The 26,370-nt window shown below is 33.9% G+C and overlaps 2 protein-coding genes across 3 annotated transcripts in view; both read left to right on the forward strand.

Annotated features, from left to right (window-relative positions):
* The first annotated feature begins 312 nt into the window (after positions 1-312).
* Positions 313-20,604, forward strand: LOC111056219 (radial spoke head protein 3 homolog B). Its single transcript, XM_039438077.1, has 11 exons — positions 313-514; positions 8,250-8,374; positions 9,129-9,269; positions 10,156-10,258; positions 11,090-11,260; positions 12,159-12,287; positions 15,670-15,873; positions 17,030-17,192; positions 17,788-17,874; positions 18,737-19,073; positions 20,374-20,604. Exons 1-10 carry the CDS (start codon positions 488-490, stop codon positions 18,976-18,978), a joined length of 1,392 nt encoding a protein of 463 aa, XP_039294011.1. The 5' UTR covers positions 313-487; the 3' UTR covers positions 18,979-19,073; positions 20,374-20,604.
* Positions 20,605-23,185: 2,581 nt separating this feature from the next.
* Positions 23,186-26,370, forward strand: part of LOC111053200 (cilia- and flagella-associated protein 61) — a 32,361-nt gene continuing 29,176 nt past the window's right edge. For both annotated transcript variants that reach the window (XM_039438073.1, XM_039438074.1), the window contains exons 1-2: positions 23,186-23,316; positions 24,469-26,296. In XM_039438073.1, the coding sequence (XP_039294007.1) occupies positions 24,614-26,296 (1,683 nt within the window). In that variant the 5' untranslated portion in view covers positions 23,186-23,316; positions 24,469-24,613. The remainder of the gene's footprint in view (positions 23,317-24,468; positions 26,297-26,370) is intronic.

Here is a 26,370-nt window from a genome sequence, read left to right on the forward strand (position 1 = left end):
AAAAATAAATTGAAAAGTACATTAATTTGTGAAATTGGAATTATTTTATGAATACGGTACCTATAGTATACCCACGTATACAAGAATACATGAGTATTCTAGTATCAGTGAGTATAGGCCTATTTCGAACCTACTTCGAACCGTGTTCTTTATTATTCCGTGTTCGAACTATCTTGTATATTTTACAACAGTATTTAAATTTGCCGCGGATACAATATGGATAAAATTTTCTTCAATAGTGCTGCCCAGGTAGCTGGTTTGAGAACTATTGATGAGGTATCATCTGTTACGAGTCAGCTGATTAAAAAAAGCATGGCATTTTTTTGGTTACTTTGTGTTTGTTTACCTTTTTCATTCAGTTTACAATCAACGTAATTTTTATCATTTTGTGTTTATTTTAACAATTTTTTAAACCCAAGTTTCATTCTTTTATCAGGGAAAGGGTCACAAAGTAAAAAGAAGATTATCCATCACATTATATTTAAGAATGGGCGATCAGATTCACAGTATTCACGTATGAAAGCTTTTATTTTAATTAAGTAGCCTGATTATATTAATACATTTTCAAACTTTGGACTATAGGTTTATTATATTCATGATTTTACAAGGATAATTTTAATAATTCTACATTTTAAACTTCTTCAAGTTTCAATTTGCTATAATTAAGATAATGAGTTGAGCTTATATTTGTCTAGGCTTTGATACCTACCAATAGCTCTAATGGGTTCAATCATTTTACCAAAATACATTTGAAAAAGGGTTGTATCTTTATCTGTATGTAAATCAATAAAACATTATTTATTTTTATAGAAATTTTTAGATTACTATCTATAAAGTTATTTACTTATTACTCAATCATACTTATACTAATATTTAGCTATTACTCAAAAACTTCTACAAAAATCGCATTAGTCAAGTTAAATCTAATCCTATGTGTATTGCATAATTCTGAGGTAGGCTAGTATAATTATATAAATTGATTTGTTAAACTCCATTTATTTGGTTTAGTAGATTATACTTTTTTATAGTAATTTTAAGTTGAATTTTATTTGTTGGTTTGAGCTTGAGTTGCTATTTGTTTACATAATGCACAGATACCGTATGCTGTAATAATTTGAAAGTATCTTGAGTAAGAGAATCCTGCAGACAGGGACAATAGTGGTAAGTTTTTCTATTATCCTCGTAAAAATGTGTGGGAAGCTGCTATGTTTTGCCACTAGATGTGGCTACTAGGGGTTGAAGACGCCACTATTTTTCCTGTGTTCCAAGGTGGATTGATTGGCCGGATGAGCTCTCATGCCCAAACCAGGAGAACTAGAAGGAAAAATGTTGGAGACTGGTTCTCACATGAATTGAACGTGTTCAAGTTTGCTGTATCTCTTCTGTACCAGAACTATGAGTTGACTCAGGACAGGATGGCTAAAGAAGTAGCATTTAGCAGGTATTTAAGGTCACGGAAGCTTTTCAATCAGGAGGTGGACCAAGCAGTTAAGAGGAAAAATGCTGATGTTATACTTGACTCTCAGAACCCATGTAAATCGGCCTGGAAGCTTATTAACAAGTGCAGAGCGTCTACACAGCCTCAATGTGATTTCAGTCCAGATGTTATGAACAGTCACTATCTGAACTCCGTGGAGGCCATTCTTCAACAGATTCCAGTGACTTAGCCAAATGGTGTTGGAGATGTAGAAGCACAACCCGCTGTTTTATCTGTATGGAGGAGAGTCTCGAAGAATGATGTATTGAAAATAGTGACTGCTTTTAAAAATTCACCTTCTCAGGACATCTATGGACTTACTGTGGCATTCTTGAAATCAGTGGCTGATGAGATGGCACCTCATCTTGCCAGTGTCTTTAGTCAATGTCTTAAACTGGGCTACTTTCCGAATTGTTTGAAGTTGGGTAAAACTGTACCTATATACAAAAAGGGAGATGAAAAGGACAAGAATAACTTCTGACCAATTACTGTTACCCCCTTACTCGGAAAAATCTTAGAGGTTGCCATGAAGGATCAGCTAATGGACCATCTTGAGAGGAATAGTTTGCTGTCTGATAGACAACATGGCTTTAGAAAGTCCAAGTCCACACAAACCGCCCTGCTGGCCCTGATCAACAAAGTCATTGATGCATTCGAGAGTGGAGATTCTGTGGCAGTGAGACTGTGTGACCTGTCACGTGCTTTTGACTGTGTATCTCATGAGCTTCTCCTTGGAAAGTTGAGTCAGTATGGTATAACGGACATTGTTGCTGACACTTTCAAGTCTTATCTTTCTGACAGAAGGCAGATAGTAAATGTTCGGGGTGCATCATCTGGTGAGCTGCATGTACGGCATGGGGTACCGCAGGGCTCTGTCCAGGGGCCGGTCCTGTTCATCCTGCATATGAACGATTTGAGAGTCGGCGGAAGTGAGCTGCTGTTTGCGGACGACACAACCCTTGTTGGGAGAGGATCCTCGCCTACAGCTGCCACCCTTGAGTTGGAGGAGTCCTTTGCTGGTGCAGAACGCTGGTTTCAGGAGAACAAGCTGTTGCTCAACGTTGGCAAGACACAGAATATCATGTGCACTCTGAGAAACCACTTCAATCATTCATTGAATGAACCGGTGAAGCTTCTGGGATTTGACATCGATCCAAAGTTAACATGGAGTGCTCATGTGGTTGCTGTATGCAGAAGATTGTCTCATGTGATCTACCTGTTGAGAAGACTGAGGTGCTTGCTGACTGAGGAACATTTGATTATGGCCTATTATTCACTTTTTCATAGCCACACATTGTTCCATAGCCACATTATCTATGGAATACTGCTGTGGGGACACTCTTCACACTGTGAGAGTATTCTTCTGCTGCAGAAAAAGGCAGTTCGGATATTGTCATCCAGTGGTCATCTGGAGCACTGTAGGCCACTCTTCGCCAGACTCGGTATTCTATAAATGATGGGAAATGCTCTGAAAATGGTCGAAATAAAACGTACAGTGAGGTTTTGAAGACAGCAACCAAAAATATAGCTGAGGGAAATAAAGATAGGAAAGGGAGAGTTCTGCTACTGACGTCCAGTCATGGACGTGATTGCAGTGATCTCCTTGATAAAAGATTGAAAAATAAATTTGATGTCCAATGTTTTTTCAAGCCAAGTGCATCAATTAATGCAGTTGTAGAGTCAACTAGGGAACAAACTAAAGACTTTGATGAAAATGACTATCTAATTGTACTGGGTGGCTCAAATAATATAAATGAACCTAACTTGAATCATCTTCCTCAAGTAACAGAAAAAATCAAGAAAATTGTGCCACTCAGCAAAAAAACAAACTTAATAATAAGTACTATTCCAAATAGGTTTGATAGGCCAGAATTAAATGAAGCAATCAATTCGACAAACAAATCAATCCATAATACAATCAAGAGCCTAAAAAATAAGAATTCTAAACAACTGGGGATTTGTTTTCTAAATGAAAGGCTGAAAAGACATAACTTCACTAATCATGGGTTGCATCTAAATCGATCTGGCAAAGTAATCTTTTGTAATAGATTGGCAGAGCTGATTGAAAGCCGTTTGCAATCCTCTGGTTTAAAAACAGTCAAAAAAACAAATAACGATTTTTTAGTAAATTGGCTCAAAACAGGGAAAGGGAAATAGCTACAAATGCTAGAGATAGAGTAGCACAAGATGGTAAGGTTTTTAGTATTTATCATCAAAATATTCAGTATCTTCGCAACAAAATTGACAGATTAGAAGTATTTCTTAAACAGGAGGATCCTGACATTGTTATTTTCACAGAGCATGGCTTAAAAATAAAGGAAATAAATCAAGTTAGGATTCCAGGCTATTCACTGAGATCAGAATTTTGTAGAATAGCTCATAGAAGTGGTGGTGTATGTATATTCACTAGCAATGCTAAACATACCCAAACTTATGAACTGGATTTTGTTAAGAGATTTTCTGTTGAGATGGATTTAGAGGTGATGGGACTAAGGTTAAAAATTGATGATCGATTTGAGGTAGCAGTGTTAGGTATCTATAGGTCACCAAATGGAGACTGGCAAAAATTTTGTGAGCTGCTCCATACACTTTTGGAAATTACAACTGCTCGTTTCACAAATGTTATAGTAGTAGGAGATTTCAATACCGATTTTGCCAGGCAGGATAAAATGACAGAGGATATTAGAGATATTATTAATATGAATAATTTAGAAATTAAGGTCCACGAATATACAAGAGTAACTCGAACTTCACAGACAATTATTGATAATATCCTCACAAATATAGAAGGTTGTAATGTCAGGTTAGGTAGCTCAGATCTATCAGATCATAACTATCAAATTTTAGATGTTAAGTTGCAGGGCCAGAATCCAAGCAGAAAAAAAACTTTTGTGAAAGAAATTCAGCAATATGAGCTAGGAAATATAAATTGTTTGAAGCAGGAACTGCTTCAAGAAAATTGGAGTAGTGTTTATAAAAGTTGTAACCTAAATTACAAATATAAGCAATTCATTGATACTCTAAGATTACACATTAGTGTATGCTGTCCAATAAAAAAAGTCAAAGTAAAAAGTAAATTAAACAAAGTAGATGAATGGATAACTGAAGATATTCTTACTCAAAGAAATATTGTTAGGGAAGCTTATGAGGAATTTAAATTAGTGAGGGATGTTCCGAGTGAAGTCAAATACAAATGTCTAAAGAAAAACTATGCAAAAGAAGTGAGGAAAGCTAAGTGTAAGAAAACAGCTGAAATATTAACAACTAGTACCAATTTTAACTCTGCTGTTTGGGAGGTAATTAATAGAAATAGGAGAGCAGCTCAAAAAGATACAGTTACTAATGTCCCTAGGATAATCGATGAACATGGAAATTATATGGATGATAGTATAGACATTTGTAACTTTTTCAATAAGAGTATTATCAACAGGTTGCATATAATCTCCAAAAGTCACTGAACACTAATACTTATAATACAACTACATTAAATGCTGAGCCAATTGAAAAGGTATTTAAATTTCATCCATTATCAAGAGATGAGTTGTCAAGAATAATAAAAAATTTGAATAACAAAAAAACAGTAGGATTGGATGGGGTCTCAAGCAAAATTTTAAAAGAATGTGAAAATGAATTACTGGACCCTTTATTGCATCTCCTTAATACTTCACTAGAGCAGGGTATTTTCCCTGATGATCTTTCTGAAAGAGTTGAAAATTATAGACCCATTAGTATTCTAAATGTAATAAGTAAAATTTTTGAAAGAGTAGTTTTAAATAGGCTATTGATGCACCTGGAAGAAATTAATTTCATATGTGATGAACAGCATGGGTTCCAGAAAGGGAAATCTACTAAGACTGCAATAGTATCCCTTGTTGAAAGACTAATAGATATAATAGATTCAGGTGAGAAGGCAGCCGCAATATTTCTTGATTTATCCAAAGCTTTTGATTGTGTGAACCATAGAATATTATTGGAAATACTAAAAACTGTAGGTGTGAATGGTATAGAACTAAAATGGTTTGAATCATATCTCATAGGTAGAAACCAGTGTGTTGAGCTTACCAAGGTGGATGGGAATGAAATAGTAAAAATTAAATCTTCAAAAACTGGAGGTCCAGGCTGGAGTACCTCAAGGCTCAATTCTGGGTCCCTTACTGTTTCTGTTGTATGTGAACCAATTACCAAAAGAGTTAAAAGATCACAGAGCTCTGTTGTTTGCTGATGACACATCGCTTATCTTTAACAATTATTTATTAGATAGTCTAGAAATAAATGCTTTTACTGGAGTACAGTCAATTGTCCAATTCTTGAAGCAAAGGCAATTAACAATAAATAGTAAGAAATGTCAATTCCTACAATTCAAAAGTAAATATAATTCAGTAGAGGATAGAGAAATAAATGTGTTTGTAGAGGAAAATGAATTAGACCAAGAAGAGAAAGTAGCATTCTTGGAATTTTATTGGACAGGAAATTAACATGGCATCCTTACATTGAGAGGATATGTAATAAGATATCATCTGGGGTATTTGTCCTGCGGCAGCTTGCTAGGCTGAATGATAAAAAACTACTGCTAACTGCTTACCATGGACTTATACTATCTCATATTAGGTATGCTATTTTAGTATGGGGTAATTCATCTCAACAAAATATGGACAGGGTGTTTAAGATTCAAAAGAAGGCACTCAGATGTATAGAGAAAGTGAATAGGTAAAAAAAAAAAATTCTCATAGTTTTTAGGCTCTTGTAGGCCTTTATTTAAAAAGCTTGGTCTATTAACTGTGCCATCTTTGTATGTATATGAAGTTGTAATGCATGTGAAAACGAGTGGTGTGATCCAGAATTCAGATGTTCATGAGTATAATACGCGAAACAGAGCAGATTATCATATAATGGGTCACAATAGTAGGTTATTTGAACAAAACCAGATTATATTGGTAGGAAATTTTATAACAAGCTACCTCAAATCTTGAAAAGTAATGATGATTTGAAGATTTTCAAAAAACAAATTAAAAAATATTTAGTTGATAGAGCTTTTTATAGTGTACAAGAATTCCTTTCAAACCTAAACTAGGTTGAACTACTTAGTGTTAGAATTATTATGTAATAACATGACTTGTCTTATACTCCATGACTGGAGTCTTTAGGACGTAATCATAAAAAAAAAATTCTCATAGTTTTTAGCCAGTTCATCTTTGCTTCCCTGGTTGGTATTAGGAATACCAATCTAACAGTGAATTTGAGGGGGTTGCAGAGTGTCTACTCACTTCGAAATGCTCTCGAAGTCAATGTTCCTCGATGTAGGCTAAGTAAGGCTCAGAACTGTTATCCCAATATCGCTATTAAAATGTTTAATATGCTACCTCCATCTGTGCGTCATTTGAGTGACAGTGAGTTTAAGAGGAGACTGAAGTCCTGGCTGCGTGCCAGACCATACTACTCCTTGAGTGAATTTTTTCAGGAGTCTATAGTTGACATTTAGTGGCCATCACCGTGTTTAGCCATCTATGCCATTATGTTTTATTTTTTTGATGTGACAGTGTTGTCAAAAACTTTTGTGTGAAATTGTATATTGACGTGATGACCCACCCAGCTCATCTGGCTGGTTAATGGTCCTACAAATGAAGATTGAAGATCCACCTACCTTGTACCAAGGCCTGTCTGCAGGGTAAATGAGTCAATTTATCAGGGTGAATAAATAAATTATCATCGTGTTGTGTATCCATTGTAATCAATTATCAATAACATAGGTATATTTCAGCTTACGGCGGTCTGTGGCAGTACTGTTAATGGTGCTTGCTTTTTATATTTATATCTATACGTGTGCAAGTTTTAAGCTGCTATTTCAATTCAACTTGAATGCCGTTAATCAGGGCCACTTTACATTTTATTTGCACCAGTGATCAGTTCTTGTGTTCGGAAGGTGTATCAAAGGATGAAATCCGTTTGAAGGCACTCCGTTAGTCATAACACTATTCCCCTATTTTACAGAAATATTCTATGAATGTTTGTCCCTGATGAACCTTCTTAACACATAAAAAGACAGATTACTGAACGCGGCTCTCCCTTCTAGTGTAAATGAAAAGTTGGGCGGCCATAAGTTTTTTTTTGCCAAAGATTATGCCCGCATGAGCTCTAGGCTTGGGCGTGGGTCATGAAACTGATGTTGAGATGACCTAGAGCTTAGGTGGGTTCCGAACCACCGGAATGCAATTTTAAACTTATAAACTATATTTAGAGGGTTATGCTGTTGATCATAGCCAAAAATAATTAATCTTTCGGTACAATACGGGATACGGTTTTGCCACAATGGTCAACACATTCATTTCGGATACACCTTCCGACCATTAAAATGTATCACCGAACATTGTTTTTCTTGTTCATTCAAATGGAAAGTTATACGGCCATGATTAACTGAATGTCAGTGATGATGGAATAGCAGCTTCAAACTTGATCAGGTATCAAACTATCATCAGGTATCAAACAGCTTCAAACTTGATCAGGTATCAAGCTTCAAAATATCAGGACATTGATAGATAGGAAGATGCAAGAATCGTCAACACAAAATAACTGTACTGCCAACATGGTCAAACAAAAATAGTTTACAATAATATTGCGTGTAATAATTGACTCATCCTAGTATAGGTTTTATAGTATATATGTTTAGTAGATTCACCCTAGTATATCTGCTTCTATTCTGCAGGAAAAATAGAAACTCAACTAAATACAATAAAAATCTTATCTTAAATTCAAGTTATTGAAATTTATTTTTCAGACTCAATCATTGACAGCTCATCGAGAGATGAAGGCACTGAGTGATGCTGATAGACTTTCATATTATCGAAGCACAAGCCACAGCTTTGTCATCCAACCAAAACTTAGTTACAGAGCAAATGGCTCGTAAGTAAATTGACTTTCAATTCATTGTTTCTATACGCTGTTGGCTACAATAAAACTAATTCTTTTTATTGGCAAAAATTGAATCTCAATTTTTGGCTAAATCGAAATCTAAATAAGTTGAATGCTATCAAATAAATAAATACAAACACTCTGCAAAATCTCTAATGACTTCTGCTCAAGGCTATATCATAGGATGATAGCTTGATATAGTTGTGCAGTTTGATATTTTTATTAAATATTTCACCTTTGAACGAATGAGCGTTCTGCACTCAGCAAGTATTGGCAACAGAGAAAATTATATGATTGCTGCTGTAAAAAATATTCACGTGGGCCGGGATACGAACCCAGTATCTCATAGTCTTACTTACTTCCGAATATAAACTGACTATGGAAACTGAGATCGGTCCTAATCATTTTTATCGAATTTCTTCTATTGCTACTATTTTTCTGTGTGTAGTTGTCTTCTGAATATCTAATAAAACTTGTTTGGACTGTTTTATAATAATTGTGCAAATATGCACCAATGTAGAAAATACAAAACCGTATTTTCCTTAAATCTCAATTGGTACTACATTTATTGAGAAACTCCTAAAAACGAGATACAAATTATAGGCCAATGTAAGATCTATCATCCAAGTGCAGATATCTTCACAACATTATTATTAAATTTAATAAATTAAAATTATTAATTAAAAATTTCCCACAGTCACCTGAAGATAAGCTATTTCAATGTGTTAATTTGTATTTTCTACAGGAAACTTTCTTCAACTAGCCCAAGAGATAGTTCAATGAAAACGTCACATTGTTGGCGGTTTCGAAATGTAGATATTAATAAGAAAAGTGATGATAGTGAAGTAAGTAAAACTGGCTACCATGGGAACTGCTACATAAGAAGGTGAGAAATACTAGTTTTATATTGATTTATGATACATACAATTCCATTCATTTTTCTAACTAATTTTCTATTATGCCGTAATAATTATCCAAGTTATAACTGTTCTTCCCACTCCGTTTACTCATGAAGTCCTGCTTTTCTTCTATCATCTATCAAAGTAGATCAAGATAATCTTGACACACTAGAAATAACTCTGTATTTCACAATGAAAATGTTATTTCCAGAACAGAAAGTAATAGCCAAATGAATACTCATAGTATACCAATACTCATAGTATTTTTAAAGTATGAATTACTTTCAAATGGAACTTTCTCAGTATTTTAATTAATTTTAGGGCTCTACAATAAAGATAAGAATTGAACAATGAACAGATATGGCACTTCTGGTTTCATATGTAGAGATATAAAAATGTTATTTTCCCTTTTTTTATTAATTCTCTAGCAAAATCTTATGTATATTTCTTATTTTCTTTTTTGCACTTTGTATTTGTTTTCTTTCATCTTATACTTAGAATCTTTGAAGTGTCATATTTATTTTGTCTAAGTTTATTTAACTTTTGTAACTGGGCACCCGACGAAAAACCTTCGGGTTTAGCAGAACCCTCAATTGTTTGAATTGCGAATAAAAATTTTGATTTGATTTTTGCCGGTCAAATATAATTTACGGACCATTGATGGAATTTGGTGATACAAATTGAATAAATTTCTAGTCTTATGAAATGTTTAATGCCTATAAGATATGAGAATTTTTCTGTAAACAGTGTCTTGTAATGAATAAATAAACACGAAACTTTTAATTTGAATCAGATTAAAGTAGCCTGAAACTTTTCAGGAAAGATGAAAATCAACGTATAACTTGATTAGTAATCTGCACAGATATTTTTCAGATCTCAACAAATTCGTACGATACCTAAACCCATTTTGCGAGACAGAAAAGTTGTTTTTGGAACGACAGTGTCTCGTCATCCCCCACATTCCTACAATGACAAGGTATAATCCAGGACAATCATTAATTTTTGAAAACTGACTTTACTTTGTAATTAATCTCATTTTGTTTATCCTTTAAACCATAGAATCCTATTAGATTGATTATTTCGTACATTAAAATATCGATTAATCTCTTTTTTCTTCCTTTACACAATTAATTCCTTGTTCCATAGCATTCAATGGAATAAGTACAATATTATGTTTATTATTACCTCATATTTTTTATTATGTAATTTTTGATAATCACCAACTAGAGAGATATATTTCAATGTTCTTTTTATTTTGTGTAGAATATTTTCTGTTTTCGAAAAAAAACAATCTTGAACCTCAAAAATTCACAGAAATTATTACGTCTTCTGATATTTCTGTGGAATTGAGAATAATAGCTTATGTTTAATTGCATTTAATACTTTGTGGATTCTAGACCTTTTTGGGCTTCAGGCAGATCACCAAGTAATATAGATATTTTTGTGAACTGTTTAAATCTGTTTATTTCTTTGTTTTTAGCTATGTATCCAATTTGATATTAGTTATTACTTTATTAATAATAAAGTAAGTTTACAAATAATATTTGTAAATTATTATAGAAATTACTAGTACCCTCTCTATACTTTCTCATATACTAGTAATTTATATAATAATTGAACAATTCATGTAGCCCTGTTAAAATACTTTATTAGAAAATATGGAACAACCAATATTATTACTTCAATCAAAAATCAATCGGTTACATTGAAGTTTCTTTTGACTTATATTCATCTCCGATTGTTTTGTCTATTCATTTAATGATTTAATTAGTTATTCAATAACAGTATATGTAATTTGGCATTGCAGGATAGAACCGAATCAGAAGCAGCGAGACTGGAAAAATTGCGGAAGAGGAAAATGGAGCTGAGAAAAATTGAAACAGACGCTATAAGGGATATTCGATTGAGATTAGGAACTCCTCCGGCTGTTGAGGGTCGCATACATGAGGACGTGCAGACAGAAGTCTATCTCGAAGAGGTAATAGATAACAGATTAACAGTCAATCACTAAGAAGTTGTAATAGTGTACTGTATAAAATCTACCCATATATTGAGATTCACTTTGAACACTTTGGAAAAACATCCGAAGATGGGTCGCCATGAACCTGCGATAATGTTCTGGCAACACACACGGGTGTGACCCGAGAAAAAATGTAACCCCGGCCGTGATTCGAACCAGGTCTCTAAATTATAAAGCCAGCATCTAATTGGTCCGTATTTTGGAAATCGGCCCAAACACTAATTCACTCGACTACAGCCACTCGCGTATTTAAAATAGTGAAAATTCTTGCAATTACTAAGAAATGAAGACAAATCTTCAAGTTCAATTACTTCATGCTATGATTCAAATTATACATTGAAAGCATTTTTGAACATCAAAGACTAAGAATACTGCTTGTTAATTCTCATCCTGTTGGTGAGAATGAGATTTAAAAAAATAATAATAATTTAAGCTACATAATATTATTCCTTCAACTTTTCAATAGTAGGATGAAGATTGGTATGAGTTCAGTTTTGGTTATAATAATTCTAAAAAATGTATGACTAATAATGAGAAGAATAGTAGCCTACATCTCGCATACTTGAGCTGGATTCGCACCCAAAAGTGTCAGTGAACAGTGAACATATAATTCCTATAAGTTCTAATGATATTATTCGTACTCACTCGGCCAAGCTAAGTGGGAATAGTTCAATTATTAGTACTTGTGGGAATTAGCCTATATTTTCACCGTTTACTCTCACTGTTGTGTGCGAATACAGTTTTATGTAATCAATAGGAAAAATCCAATAGCATTTCAAATATTAGTCTAGAATAATGTCCTATTTCTTTTTAGCTTGTTGTGCTCTTTCATGTTCATCTTTTGATATTTCTACAGCTATTTGATAACCCAACGACGAATAATGTGAGCATTCAGACATCCATATTCCATGATCGGCCGGACTCTCCTCCATTTATTCCTGCGAAAGTGGGAACTGATGTTGCTACTCAGATTATGCCAGGAGAGGTGCGTTCTCAACTGTATATAATAGTGATAGCACGGAACAATTATTATATTGAAATGTAATTAGATACAATAAAATATAACACAACGGTATTTGAAAGATGATCAACATCAACAACAGTGTTATCGGTGAATATTGGCAACAAAAATAATAGATGAGTATCGATGAATGACACTACATAAGCTTTTGTTCGGCATGGATTCTCGTTAAATTAATGCCTTTGCCGTAATTAATTTATTAAAAATTCGTTATTGACATAAACTACAACAAAAATAATACATAATTATTTGATAAATTTTCTACAGCAATGGCTTTCAGGCCTTCTGCCAGCCTTTGCTGTATATAATAATGTATAAAATCTGAAAAAAAAACATTTAATTTCTACAAGAAGAATAAGAGAATCTCACAGTCTGAGATTGTAGTAAATACTTCATAAAAACTACTTGATTAAACGTTTTTTAAGATATTCATATTCTATGTTGTAGTATCCTAAGTTAGTATAAGATAGTAATAATATGACAAAGAGAAGCATGATAGATAAATGTCTTGATTTATTGCTTCCATCAAATCAAAATTTTTATTCGCAATTCAAACAATTGAGGGTCCTGCCAAACCTGACGGTTTTTCGGCGGGTGCCCAGTTACAAAAAAACGAGTTATAAAAGATGAATAAACTTAGACAAAATAAATATAGTAATCTTTAAAGATTTTAAGTATAAGATGAAAGAAAACAAATACAAAGTTCAAAAAGAAAATAAGAAATATACATCAGATTTTGATAGAGAATTTAAAAAAAGGAAAAATAACGAAAATTTACTAGAAAGGAATGAAATAAAAATTAAAACGGAAAAATTGTTTTACACAAGTGATAATACATTTTTATCGTTGAGGTTCTAGGTACCTTATTGGTATTATAAGTACCTTATTGGTACTTATCAAGTACCCTTATTGGTTCCATTCAGAATCAATTACATGTTACCTTACAAATTCAAATTACTCCATTGTTTGTTCTGGAATAAAACTGACAAAACCTAATTGACATTTACTCAACCACTTTTTATCTAAAAAATTGAGAAAACAATTTGGCTTGCATCAACAAACTCTATCTTGAATTATTATGTAGTAAGCCTGTTTACTCATTTCTAATTATTTTATGATTATGTTTTTCTATCATTGAGGAGTAAATAAATAAATAATAATGGTGAGCAGCCGAAACTAATTTCTGAATTTTTAAAAATGATTGGTTACGACAATTTCAAGTCGTTTTATTGAATACGGATATCTACTACCAGGATCTACGTGATCCAAATTGAGAGCTTCGCCGATTAATCTTAACATTTTGTTTGTGAGTAAAACAAGGTGACGACGTCTCCGAATTGAAGGAAATAAGGGCTGGAGTTCCACAGGGTAGTGTTCTTGGACCAGTTCTTTATGTGCTGTACACAAGCGATCTTCCTGAATTGGATGCAGTGACAATAGCTACTTTTGCTGATGATAGTGCAATACTGGCAGAAGGGGAAACAGTACAAGAAGCAGCCACAAAACTACAGAATGCTAGCAACAGATTCAGTGACTGGACCAAAAAATGGAGAATTCGATTGAATGAGATGAAGTTCATTCATATCAACTTCACAAACAAAATTATCAATGACTCGATTCGAATAAATCTGAATGGGGATGTAGTACCACACAGCAACACAGCAAAATACCTTGGAATGACTCTTGACGCCAAGTTGAAATGGAAAGAGCATATCAAGATGAAAAGGAGCGAGCTAGGACTGAAATACAGTAAAATCTATTGGCTGTTGGGCCGTCAATCACATCTCTCATTGGACAACAAGTTATTGATTTACAAACAAATTCTAAAACCTGTCTGGACGTATGGAATTCAGCTTTGGGCCTGCTCTAGAACTTCTAACATCAGTCAGATTCAAACATTCCAAAACAAAGTACTGCGGAACATGGTGAATGCGCCCTGGTACATAAGGAACAGCGATTTGAACCGAGATTTGCACATCCCCTATGTGACCTGTGAGATAAGACGATTGGCAGCCCATCATGAGTCACGTCTTCATCAACACGACAACACCGAAGTCATCCAACTACTAGACAACACTGAACTCACTAGGAGGTTGAAGAGAACAAAGCCCTTCGAGTTGGTGTAGTGCTAGTGGAGTGAAAAAAGTATATTGAATAAAAGTGTAGTGAAATTATAGATTGGAACTGTAGGCTTCACTGGAACACTTTAGCAATAAAAATTAATTTAGGATAAGAAATAACAGAACAAAATTAATGGTTAGTCCTAGTGACTAGTTTTAATAGAAATAACAAAAAAAATTGTTTGTACTTTGAAATTTTCAAGTGAATTAGTTAATATTATGTATTGTTTTTGTATTATTTTCTGAGGCAATAAATAAATTTGAAAAAAATTAAATATAGGTTTAGTGATTCTAACTTGATCTACCACAACATCATATTCACTACAAACTATGCTATCAAATTTCATTTATTGTTCGTTTCAATATATGACGCTTTACAAATCGAATGAACTATTAAATATGACTCCAAGTTGATCTACCACAACATCACATCCACTACAAACTATTATCAAATTTTGTTTATTGTTCGTTTTAACATTGATTTAGTAGAGGACGCTTATTAAATCTAACGAACTATCAAATATATAGATTCAATGGTCCCAACTTGATCTAGCTCTACATCACATTAACCGCAAACTATGTTATCAAATTTTGTTCATTGTCTCTTTTTGAAATTGATTCAATATAGAACGCTTACTATTTATTTATTTATTGAGAATACATTACATGAAAAAAGTACAACTCGAAGAGGTTTACAGCTAAACGCCAAAACAAACCTCATTTACACAAAAAGTATGACACAAATGATTTAGAAATAATATTATTAAGAACTTAAAATTGAAAAATAATCTAATGAACTATTAAATCACTTCTTGCTATTAGTAAAAACGACTAGCAGTCAGATATTTTACAATAAATGAATTAATCACTCACTGTGACAACGAGATCTTTCGGCAGGTCCGCCATCTTGGTTGTATGGGTCCATCTTCAACCAAGAAGATGGCGAACCTGCCGAAAGATCTCGTTGTCACAGTGAGTGATTAATTCATTTATTGTAAAATATCTGACTGTTAGTCGTTTTTTCTAATAGCAAAAGGTGATTTAATAATAAGCAGTTGAAGAAAACTATTAAATATATAGGTTTAATTGCTCCAACTTGATCTACCACAACGGCACATTCACTACAAACACTGTTGTATTTATTGTTCGTTTTGATATTGTTTTATAATTTATCTATTCAATTTTATAATGTCAGTTGTCAATTGATTGTCTATTATTTGTGGCAGCTGTTTGACTTTGATGTGGAGGTGAGACCGATCCTAGAGGTGCTGGTCGGAGCCACCCTGGAGCAGGCGATCATAGAGGTGCTGGAGGAAGACCAGCTGGCCAGCATCAGAGCCAACCAGCGCCGGCTGAGGGAGATCAAGGCCGCTGAAGAGGCCGAGTATGAGCGGCTTGAGGAAGAGGAGACCAGGAAACGACAGGAGAAGGTTGGTTTCATACGGGACACCGATCTGCAAAGATACACACATTGTAATTAGATACATAGTTAGATAGAGGTTAGATAGACTGGCGAAACACAATAAAATTATCAAGTCCCCCTTATTTTATTATAATACGACTAGTTTCAACTCTCCAACAGCCATTTTCAAATCTAAATTGACTAATGTACTGGATTTATTGTAATTTACACTTGAAAATTGCTCTTGAAGAGTTGAAACTAGTTGTGTTATAATAAAGTAGAGGGTACTTGGCGATGTTTGTTGTGACCACACTTGAATATGGCTCTTGAAGAATTGAAATTATAGTGAGGACACTTTATAATATCACTGAAAAAAGATAAGAATATCTTTTTCTAGCTATAAGTATCAATCAATCTGTGGTTTTTGACAATTTCTTAGTCTTTTTCATTCAAGATAAGAATATGTTGACGATTCTCCGCCTTTCTACTACCTTCTATAGAGGATGGCTGATGCTAGTATATCTTATGTAATATATTAGGCCTAACTATCCAGTGTTCATTCTTGTTAGTAATTATAAATTATATTTTAATCGCCAAGAAATTATATTTTTCAATGATTCAATGATGAATTTTTATAATTGAGATTGAATATTTTGTTAAATAATTATATTTCTACATTCTAAAACAACGATGTGGCAACATTTTTGAGGTAGAAATGCCATCATAACGTGGACCTCACTACAATGAAACATCAATTTAGATAAGATTGAGATTTACAAAATATTCCTAATGAATGTATTGATTGAAAGCGATTAATATCTTATTTGGATGTAGTAAGTTGTGCGTGTGGTTTTCCGGCTCTTAAATTCTCAAGTTTATGAGATTTTTTAACATTTTCAGTTATTTATTTCTGATTCCTCTCTCATTTTATATTCATATTAACAAAATTGATTCATACTAAATTACAAATTTTTTGCTTTCTTGGTTTTGTGATGTGATTTGTTTATTTTAAAATGTGACTCTCATAATCTATATTTTGGACTGTGTGTTGTCTAAATTGGAATGGGAACAGGTTTGAAATTGAGCCTGTTGATCCTTTCCGCAAGTCATTGTACTTTTAACAAAATAATAATAAATATATTTTTTTACTTTCACAATTGATGCAATATTTGTTTTTTTCGTAGGATCGTCGTATTACGGAGCACATGAGAGCCTGTGAATTGCAGAAGGAAGTTGAGGAGCGCGTGGCGGCCGCTGTACTGACCACTGGTTACATTGCTGACCTCCTGCCATCTGTGCTAGAGGGACTCAATCTCTCTGGATATCTCAGAGATAATATCAAAGAAGGTTGGCCTACTACTATTATCAGTAAATCTATTATACACTTTATTGTATACTTTGCAAGTACATTCATTGTACTTACTGCTGTACTCACTACTGGCTACTGCTGAATTTAAGGAGAGGAGAAGATTTGGGCTAGCGCCTGTTTTCTCTTTTAAATATAACTGTATTGTTTTCGACGTTATAAATGAATAGTAAATTCATTTTCTTGTTTAATCATTATAAAAAATTACTAGTACTCTCTTTATATTATGTTTCATATAAACCCAACTAGCTTTGAGCACTTATGCCATTTTCAAGTAGTGTCAACAACAATTCAAGTATTTTATTGTGTTGTTTCGAGTTCAGTTACGTTTTCTCTTATTTTTGGCATTTTATTTCAGGATTCATATTCATTTATACATTTAAAACAAAGCAATGACTTCACTTATTCCATGCAGACTTTTGAATACTATAGAATGATGCTGTATCACTTATATAACTTGAATACTGATGATATTTTAATGCTATTTATGTCACTTCAATTCTAACTTATCTTGATCAACTTCTTTTGAGAATATTGCTCTATTAGTTACTTTATCCACTTTCCTATATTTTTCAGATGTGGAAAATAACTTTTTGAGCTGGATTATGCAAGAAGTAACCCTAGAAATGAGAAAAGTGGTTGATAACAGAGATATATTATCAGGTATTTTGAGCATGAACAATATTTTCATTTTTCATCTTAATACATTATAATTTTTTTAATGCATAGACTGAGTGGCGGTAGTCGAGTGGATTAAATGCTAGCTTTGTGATTCAAAGGCCCTGGTTCAAATCCCGGCCCGGGCGATATATTTTTCTCGGATCACTCCCGTTTTTTGGATGGACACGTTAATCGTTGGTCCCGGCCGCCTAGAAAATCGTTAGGTCATGTCAGATGTTCCATCAGATCCAATCTGAAAACTCTGACATCAGACCTGAGCCAGCTAGGTCACACGATTTATTATTATTACGTATAGGCTTGTAATTTTAATGAGAATATAACTCGTATCGTATAGCTACTGAGATGGAGATAATACAGTAATAACAAATATCCGTGATGTCTTGAAAGAAATAAAATTCATGAAAATGAGATGCATAAAATAATTCAATTTTGTTAACTATGCGTCAGCTCACTACCACCGTAAACTGTTTACGGAGGTAGTGGTCAGCTCCGCTAATTATATTTTATGAGCTTCTTAATAATGTCCAGTTAGGAACCCCAATCCAACCACCCCATGCAAAACTGACACTATCCCCCTCATCGTGAAAGGATAATCAACATGTAAACGCTCCAGTCCTAAACCAAATATGGGAAAACATGAAAAACACATTCTTAATTGAATATTTTTTGTGCTTGGATGTTTTAGGAAAGTAATAAATTGAATTTCTCGATATTATTCTTCTATCATTTTTTCAGTTATCGTAGAGAAGTATTTGTGAAAATTGAATATTTTTCTGATGTGCTTTGTGTTTTAGGATTGTAAACAACTGTATTTCTCGATTTTATTCTCACATACTTTTTACAGATATCGTTAGAGAGGTTTTAGTAAAAACTTCTACATTGTATGAGCAATCAAATGAACTGGATGATAACTACGTAGAAGAAAATAGGAGAGTCAGCCTCATATCTGGAAATGAAGAAAGCATTCAGGAAGAGGAGGATGGAGAACAATATAGAGAAAGCCAACAGAGTGAGAGGAAACAATCAGGTGCTGAGGGATCCAGAGATTTTCAGTTGTCAGAGAGTGGTGCAGGAGAAGGCTACTGAGATAACACGAATGTTTCCAAAACCGAGGAAATAGTTGAGAATCTATAGCATTTTGAAGAAATTTGGAGAGACAAATTTAGGATCGTCTGATTCAGGTAACTCGTCAGTTAACTCGTCAGTTAACTAATTCTCGTTTATAAGTAATTAGTGGGAATGGAAAAGCACAAAACGTTGCTTCCTTTTGTAGTTTGTCGCTGTCTGATGGATGTGCTGTACTCTATAGTCAGATCATCTTTCAGCTTAGGTTCAATTGGAAGCATTGATGCTATGTATAAGAAATGCTTCACTATAGTAATAGCAGCTCTATCGAAAACCAAAGTGATTGTGAACCATACTTTGCTGCACGCATTTTACACTTTCCATCCAAATGACGTAATTTCATAAAAATTCAAATACCACCTGCACATAATTTATATAGAGGAACCAATCTTGATTTCAATACAAACCGAATGTAATTTGGTACAGTGTAACGTTCACAATTACTAGAAAAGACAGAAAATCTATGAGTATTTTATATTTTTGACTAAACGTACTTTTTTTGGAGAAACAAAAAGCCTCTGTTGAAGTTAGGACTTTTTGTTACAAAGTAAATATTTAAATACATTATTTATCAACCAAGAAGTAAGTTTATTTGTTTAAAAGAAAATATTTAAATACTCATTCATAAACCAAAAAGTTAGTGTATTTAAATATTTATAAAGAATTCAATGCGATTATCAATTTTTGAATCAATTTTGAATGTATCAATCAGTAGAAATATAAAGTAGTTTAATAATCAATATCATTTTTATTTTTTCAACCCAAAATAAAAAAAAACCGTGATTTCATTTCATTTATTCATAGACAATAGAGGCAATGCAGGTAAAAACAACAGGCATTCGCCCAAAACTGCTTTAAACCTTAATTTGGAATACACAGTCTAGAGGTTATGCCGATAGCCCCGAGATCCCAATTACCCCACTCCACCTATCTCTGAAAAACGTATCTTAACTTCAACAGAGGCTTTTGTATTCCCAAAAAAACGTTTAATCAAAAATATTAAATACTCATTGATTTTCAACAGATTTAACTGTTTCGTCATGGAATACAAAATCAACAAAAAACCTGCTCTCATAGTTCTGCTAACCTTAGTTTTGATAACGACCACTTTTCATTTGGTTGTTTCAATTTTAGTCTAGCACTCACAGTGACTTATTGGTTTGCTTCTTGACAAAGCTGTTTGTACTTTCTTGTCAATTCAAGTAGAGATATTAATGTGCTTTGTGCTGTAGATTTGGTATAATTGAATTTACAATTCTTGAGTCTTCCTATTTTTATTTAGATCTTGTTCAAATTGTAGACTATTATGAGCAACATGGAAAAAATCAATATTCTCAAGTGAACATAATTTTCCAGGTGCAATCACGAAAGAACACTTGCTGGAAATATAATTCTAAAATTTATGAAGATGCATTTTTTTCGAAAAAAACTGCAATAATTAACGTAGTTCTATATTTTGGCTGTGAATGATAAATCAAGTAAATAAAAGTCATTGTAAATCATTATTTTGTAAATTTCGTTAAATAATAAGATATTTTTGCATCATTTTCTTCAAGGGCTGTAGAAACAATAAATTCAGATTCTGTCAATTTGAAGTCTACAGAGTATAAATGAGAGTCTTTCCAGAGAGTTTGCAAATTTTTGGACGTAAAAATTCATCTATCACGTCCAGTGTTCTGGTGGAATTCTCATCTATTACAGGTTCAGGACTTGTTCTTATGAAAGTTTTTGTGAAACAGGTGCTTGATTCTAAATAGATAATCTTTGTCAAATAAAGGTTTTAAACGCCTAGTTATCGCTGAGGCTTAGCAGCTATTCCTTCATAATGCAACATCAACTGAATAATTCAAGGAATCAATGCTTGATTCTTTTCAATAAATTTGATCTGCATCTAAATCAATCACTCAATTAATTAACATTAATTTTACGTATGGTGGGCTTTTTGACGAAAATTTTAATAGAATATGGAGCATGAATTTTTATAATGTTTTCTTCATATTGATTTATGCTTGGTTTGGGAATATCTTCATCATGTTTTATAGATAAAAAACAAGTTTCTCATAAATACCATACTCTGTACTCTCTCTCTATATGCTATGTAATTGTGTTGGCCTGGTTGGGTGGTAGAGGGAACCAAATGGTTTCAACCCTGCCAGGAGAAAAATAAAACAATCAATCAATCTCTCTCCAATGGCGCTACAGCCCAAATCGAGCTTTGGCCTCAATTAAACTTTGCCTCCAGCCATCTCTATCCATTGCTGCACCTTTCCATCTGCTCACACGTAACATTTCCCTAGCGTCCTTAGCCACTCTATCCTCCCATCGCTCTCTTGGTCTTCCAACAGGTCTCCTTCCTCCAGGCTGTCCCACGAATACCTTCCTTGGCACACGTATATCTGGCATCCGTTGTAAATGTCCTGCCCATCGGAGCCGCATCAATCTTATGTGGGCCGATAGTGGGGGTTCTCTATAGAGTGTTGCTAACTCTGCATTAGTACGGATACGCCACTGTCCTGCCTCACACACCGGTCCATATATTCTTCGCAGCATCTTTCTCTCAAATACATTCAACAGGTCTGCTGTTCTGGCTGTCATTGTCCATGTCTCACTTCCGTAACACACCACTGTCCTTATAATGCTTTTATATAGTTTTATCTTGCATTCACGGTGTACATTCCTAGCTTTAAATATGCATATAAGGGAGAAAAATGTGCGGTTGGCTGCAGTGATAACTTTTTGAACTTATTTCAGTTCCTCATTAGTATCCGTTATGCAACTCCCTAGGTAAGTGAAATTGTCAACTACTTCATAGTGCTTCCCTCCACATTCCATGATTTGTCCGAGTTTATTTCGATGCTGTCTACTCTGGAGCAATACTTTTGTTTTTTCAGTGTTTATCTCCAGCCCAACATCAGATGCACCCTCCTCCAACTCATTGCTACATTTTTCACAGCCATCATAGATTTACCAAGTATGCCAATATCATTTGCATAGCCTAGTATTTGGACTGACTTCATTATCAGTGTTCCACCTCCTCCCAAGTCCCAAGTCCTCCTTATTGCATGCTCTAATGCCAAGCTAAAGAGCATTGGTTCAATTCCATCTCCTTGCTTTAGGCTATGCTTCGTTTCGAAATATTCTGTCAGCTCTCCAGCCACTCTTACTTGGCAACCGTATTCTCCATTTTGGCTCTGACTAGCCTCACCAGCTTTGATGGTATGTTGAAGTCCAACATGATTGTATACAGCCTGTCTCTTGTGATGCTGTCATAGGCCTGCCTGAAGTCGAAAAACATTGCGAATATATCTAAATTGTTTCCCCAGCATTTTTCTGTAATCTGTCGGAGGGTGAATAATTGATCAGTAGTTGATCTACCTGGCCTGAATCCTGCCTGGTATTCTCCTATTATGTTTTCCACATACACCCCTAATCGTGTTTTTAATGATGTGGTGAATATTTTATATGTTGTGTTCAACAGATATATTCCTCTATAGTTTCGGCAGTCTAGTTTGTCTCCCTTTTTGTAAATGGGACAAATAATACTTTTCTTCCATTCATCTGGGAGCTGTTCTTCACACCATACCTGCTCAATAAGCTTGTGAAGCCGTCTGTATAATTATTTGCATGCCTCCATGCTTCCATAGTTCACCTGGAATTCCATCTGTTCCGGGAGCTTTATTGTTTCTTAGCAGCTTAGTGGCCTCAATAGTTTCCTCCAGAGTTGGAGGTTCAACACCGTCTACATCTCCTGATCCTGTCCAAACCTAGGATCTCCATACTCTGTACTGGTGGACATAAATTGAGTCACACGATTCAGTGACTTTTTTGCAACAACACCCAGATTGGTTAAATGTCATCAAATCGGCTGAATTTACCGATTGTTGGTATACGTTGGTTTTTACACTTTACGGCCGACATTCGGAATGGTTACCAAAAGATGATTCTCAGCCAATCAGTGTGTGTGATAATCAGATAGTTCAGTGTGTTGTTTAGCACTCGGAGGACATTCGGAGTGTCATGTCATCAAAAAATCGGTGGTGTGTGTGTATGTAAAAACAGCTACTACCATCATCACATGCGCAGTATTCAATACTGTGGAATACAGTAATTATATAACTATGGATACATAGTTACTGTGGTATGGATGAGTAATTTGACAGCTGTTTCAATGTATTCAAAATACCTGTTGTTTTTGCCTTTGATCGCTTTCTTCTAAGCAATCAAAATAGCTTGGATAGTGATTTATTTTTATCATTTACAAATATCTTCAAAACTAAACTAAAATCTTAGTTTAACACAGTGAGTATAGTTATACTAAAATCGTATCAAAGCTACTATATCTCAGGTTTTATTGTAGTATTTTTATCTTATCAAGTTGGGTTTTAGGATATATTATTCTTCCTCTGGCTAAAAATGGTTATAATTTTTAAGTGCTTATAGTAGGAAGTTTTTTTTAGTGTGTATAATGTATTTAGGCCTATTGATGGCCTAAATTATATATTCAGGTGAGATGGGACCTTCCCACAAGGGACTTCCCACCAACAAAAGCCATACAAATTTACTTGAGCTGCGTTTACGCCAAAGTTTATAACAAAATGTTAATAACTTATTGTTTATAGGTTCTATTATATTGAACATATATTATCATACACATGATGAACAAATGTGTTTGTCAAGTTCCGTTCATTCTTATAGAATCTATAAGGATTATGCTATTAACATTTTCTTTATAACTTTGGTGTAAACCCAGCTTAATGGATTATGGTTTGTAGTGTATAAGTAGCAAATTATGTTCAGAAATCTAATTTCAGGCATAAAATTTATTGTTTTCTGTAATAATGTGACTACATCACTATTTTTAAATTTCCAAGTTTAATCAAAGATCTGTCAAAGCAGATTTTTCTTCAATTTTATGAATAAATGCATTTTTAATCTCTTTTTCATCAAGTCACACCTTTTGAATTATTCAAGATAGGATGTTCAAAATAGCTATTTGTGCAACTTGTTTGCAAAACCTCTCATTGTCTAACAAGATAGTTTTATAAAATTTGAAAAATTGGAAATTATGTGAAGAACTTATTGAACATTCATATCCAACTCTTCTAATTCCTAATTTATTTGATCAATTTGGAAAATATAGCTTATTAAAACAAACCCCTCTAAATCACTGCCGTTAACTGAGCTAAACCTGTGAGTCGAGTTTAAACTCTTAATCTCTGTGAATTATAAAAAAGCTGTTAAAACGTAGAAAAACGCCAATTTTAGGCTTATGTTTAAAAATGTTTTTAGATTTGTTCTTAGTGCATATAACTAAGAAACAACTCCTGTACTTGCCTACAAATTTTAACGTTTTCAAACTAGTAAATCCGTATTTTTGAATGAATGATTAAATTCCAATTTTATGTATTCATATATTATTAAAAGGAAAAATATTAAAATTATATTGCACAGTTTCAGAATATATTGCATATTATATCAAGGTTCAAGAAAAAACTTCAAAAAAATATTTTTACCAATAACTCATTGGAAATAAAGAACCTCGGAATCTTAGAAACATCTAAAACTAGCAATATTTGAAAATTTATCAAGAAGCATAATGAGCATCACATACAATAAATTGTATAGTGACTCATCCAGAGAAGAAGAGGAAATTCCGCTGGACTTGGAATCGATTGAGGTTGAAGAGAAAAGTTTAAAAAGCAGCGATGCCGTAGTCAAGGCTAGAGAACACATGGCTTTACTGCAGATAAAATATGCAATCTCCAAACTCATTGTCAAAAAGTACTTTGAAGGTACGATCATACCGGAAGACTATGAACTGTGTATATTGCAGAATTACCTTTCAATAGTCAACAGGAGGTTAAAGGAACTTCAAAACGAAAATCCAAAATTGTTTGACATTGTCGGTCGACTGAATACTGTTGTTGATATAGTAGATGGGGAATCTACTTTGAATGATAAGCTTTCGAGGATGAATAACGAATTCCCAGAGTTTTCGTCAGCTTTGGAAAGGATTCGTGTATTAATCGAGGAAAAACAAGTTTTGAAAGAAGAAAAAACACAGGAGTACAATTACCCTGATTTTCCTCACTCAAATTATGTTCTAACAAAGAAAATTAAGGAGTGTATTGCTGAAAGACGAAAAAGAAAGTTCATTTTAAATCTTAATGATGATTCTATAGATACTTTTGACGACGAATCGAGTATGAGAGAGAGGGAAAATTCTTCTATAGATTATACTGTAGAGCAAGAGAAGGATAGCGTATCGAAAATCGATGATCAAAGCCGTAAAAATGTCAGCTTTGGAAGCTCTTCCCTATTTGAATCACAAGAATCTGGAAAAAGTGTAAGAAGTAGTGATCCGCTCATCAAGTTTCTTCTCGTGACAGGTATAAAAAAGAACTTGGGAAGTAATAATGAAAATGTTGAGAATGAGTTGAAAAAATTGGAATTGTCTCCTGAGTTCAAAGAAAATTTAACTTTGGAAATTGATAACCCCGAGAGTAAACGTGTTAAGAATTTGATGACTGAGTTGAGAGATAAAATAATCAATTTTAATGAATGTAAAGATGTGAGACTCTATAGGAAAACACCAAAAATCCCTAGTAAATGTGTTGAAGCAGTCAGAAGGCAGAAACTAGAGGAGAACTCACGTTTCAAGTCGTCTGAAGCTAAAATGCATAATATGATAAGAGAATTTAGAAGGAGGAACTCCCACACTGAAGAGGAGATTGACGAGTTGGTTAATAGTAGAGCATATAAGAAAATTATTGAGAAGATGGTGGGTAAGAGAGAAGGAAAACACGAGAGGAAAAGTAGTGTAAGAAAACCAAGAGAATCTGAATTGCTGAACGTCATAACTAAAAAGCTATCTGAAGTGAAACATGACGATTCTGCGAAATTTGAATTTGAGGAGCTGGATGAAATGAGAAATGAAGAGTTGATCGATTTGTTATCGAGTTTTGTACCTAAACAAGATCACGAGGAAATCAGCCAAACTTCCTCCGTTCAAAGGTCAGTGAGGTTCTCGATCAGTAAAAAAGACCAAAAATCTGTGACTTCTTCAAAATCGATGAGAAATATGCATCCAGCTGCTGCCAGTTGGTTTCCTTTGGAGGAAAAATCGTCGGAAGTAGTCAGCAAAGATAGTTTTCTAGACCCTGGTCCAAGGAAAAGCCGGCAAAAGGCTGATAGTGTTGACGAAATGATGTCTCGGTTGACCATGAATGATGATTCAAGTCGGTTCCAATTCTTCAAGACGGATTTAATCAATGAAAAGGTAGTTGTCATTCTCCCAGTTATACCTAGTAATATTGAATTCAACCGTGGTTAAATTATGTCATCCAAAATTAA

The sequence above is a fragment of the Nilaparvata lugens genome, chromosome 11, assembly GCF_014356525.2.
Source record: "Nilaparvata lugens isolate BPH chromosome 11, ASM1435652v1, whole genome shotgun sequence".
Classification (NCBI taxonomy): domain Eukaryota; kingdom Metazoa; phylum Arthropoda; class Insecta; order Hemiptera; family Delphacidae; genus Nilaparvata; species Nilaparvata lugens.

What these genes read in the sequence shown, in the direction of transcription:
- LOC111056219 (XM_039438077.1), top strand. Translation starts at nt 488, where the DNA reads ATGGGCGATCAGATTCACAGTATTCAC. An exon ending in AGTTACAGAGCAAATGGCTC is followed by an intron (nt 8,375 to 9,128) that starts GTAAGTAAATTG and finishes TATTTTCTACAG; the next exon opens with GAAACTTTCTTCAACTAGCC. An exon ending in TAACAGAGATATATTATCAG is followed by an intron (nt 17,875 to 18,736) that starts GTATTTTGAGCA and finishes TACTTTTTACAG; the next exon opens with ATATCGTTAGAGAGGTTTTA.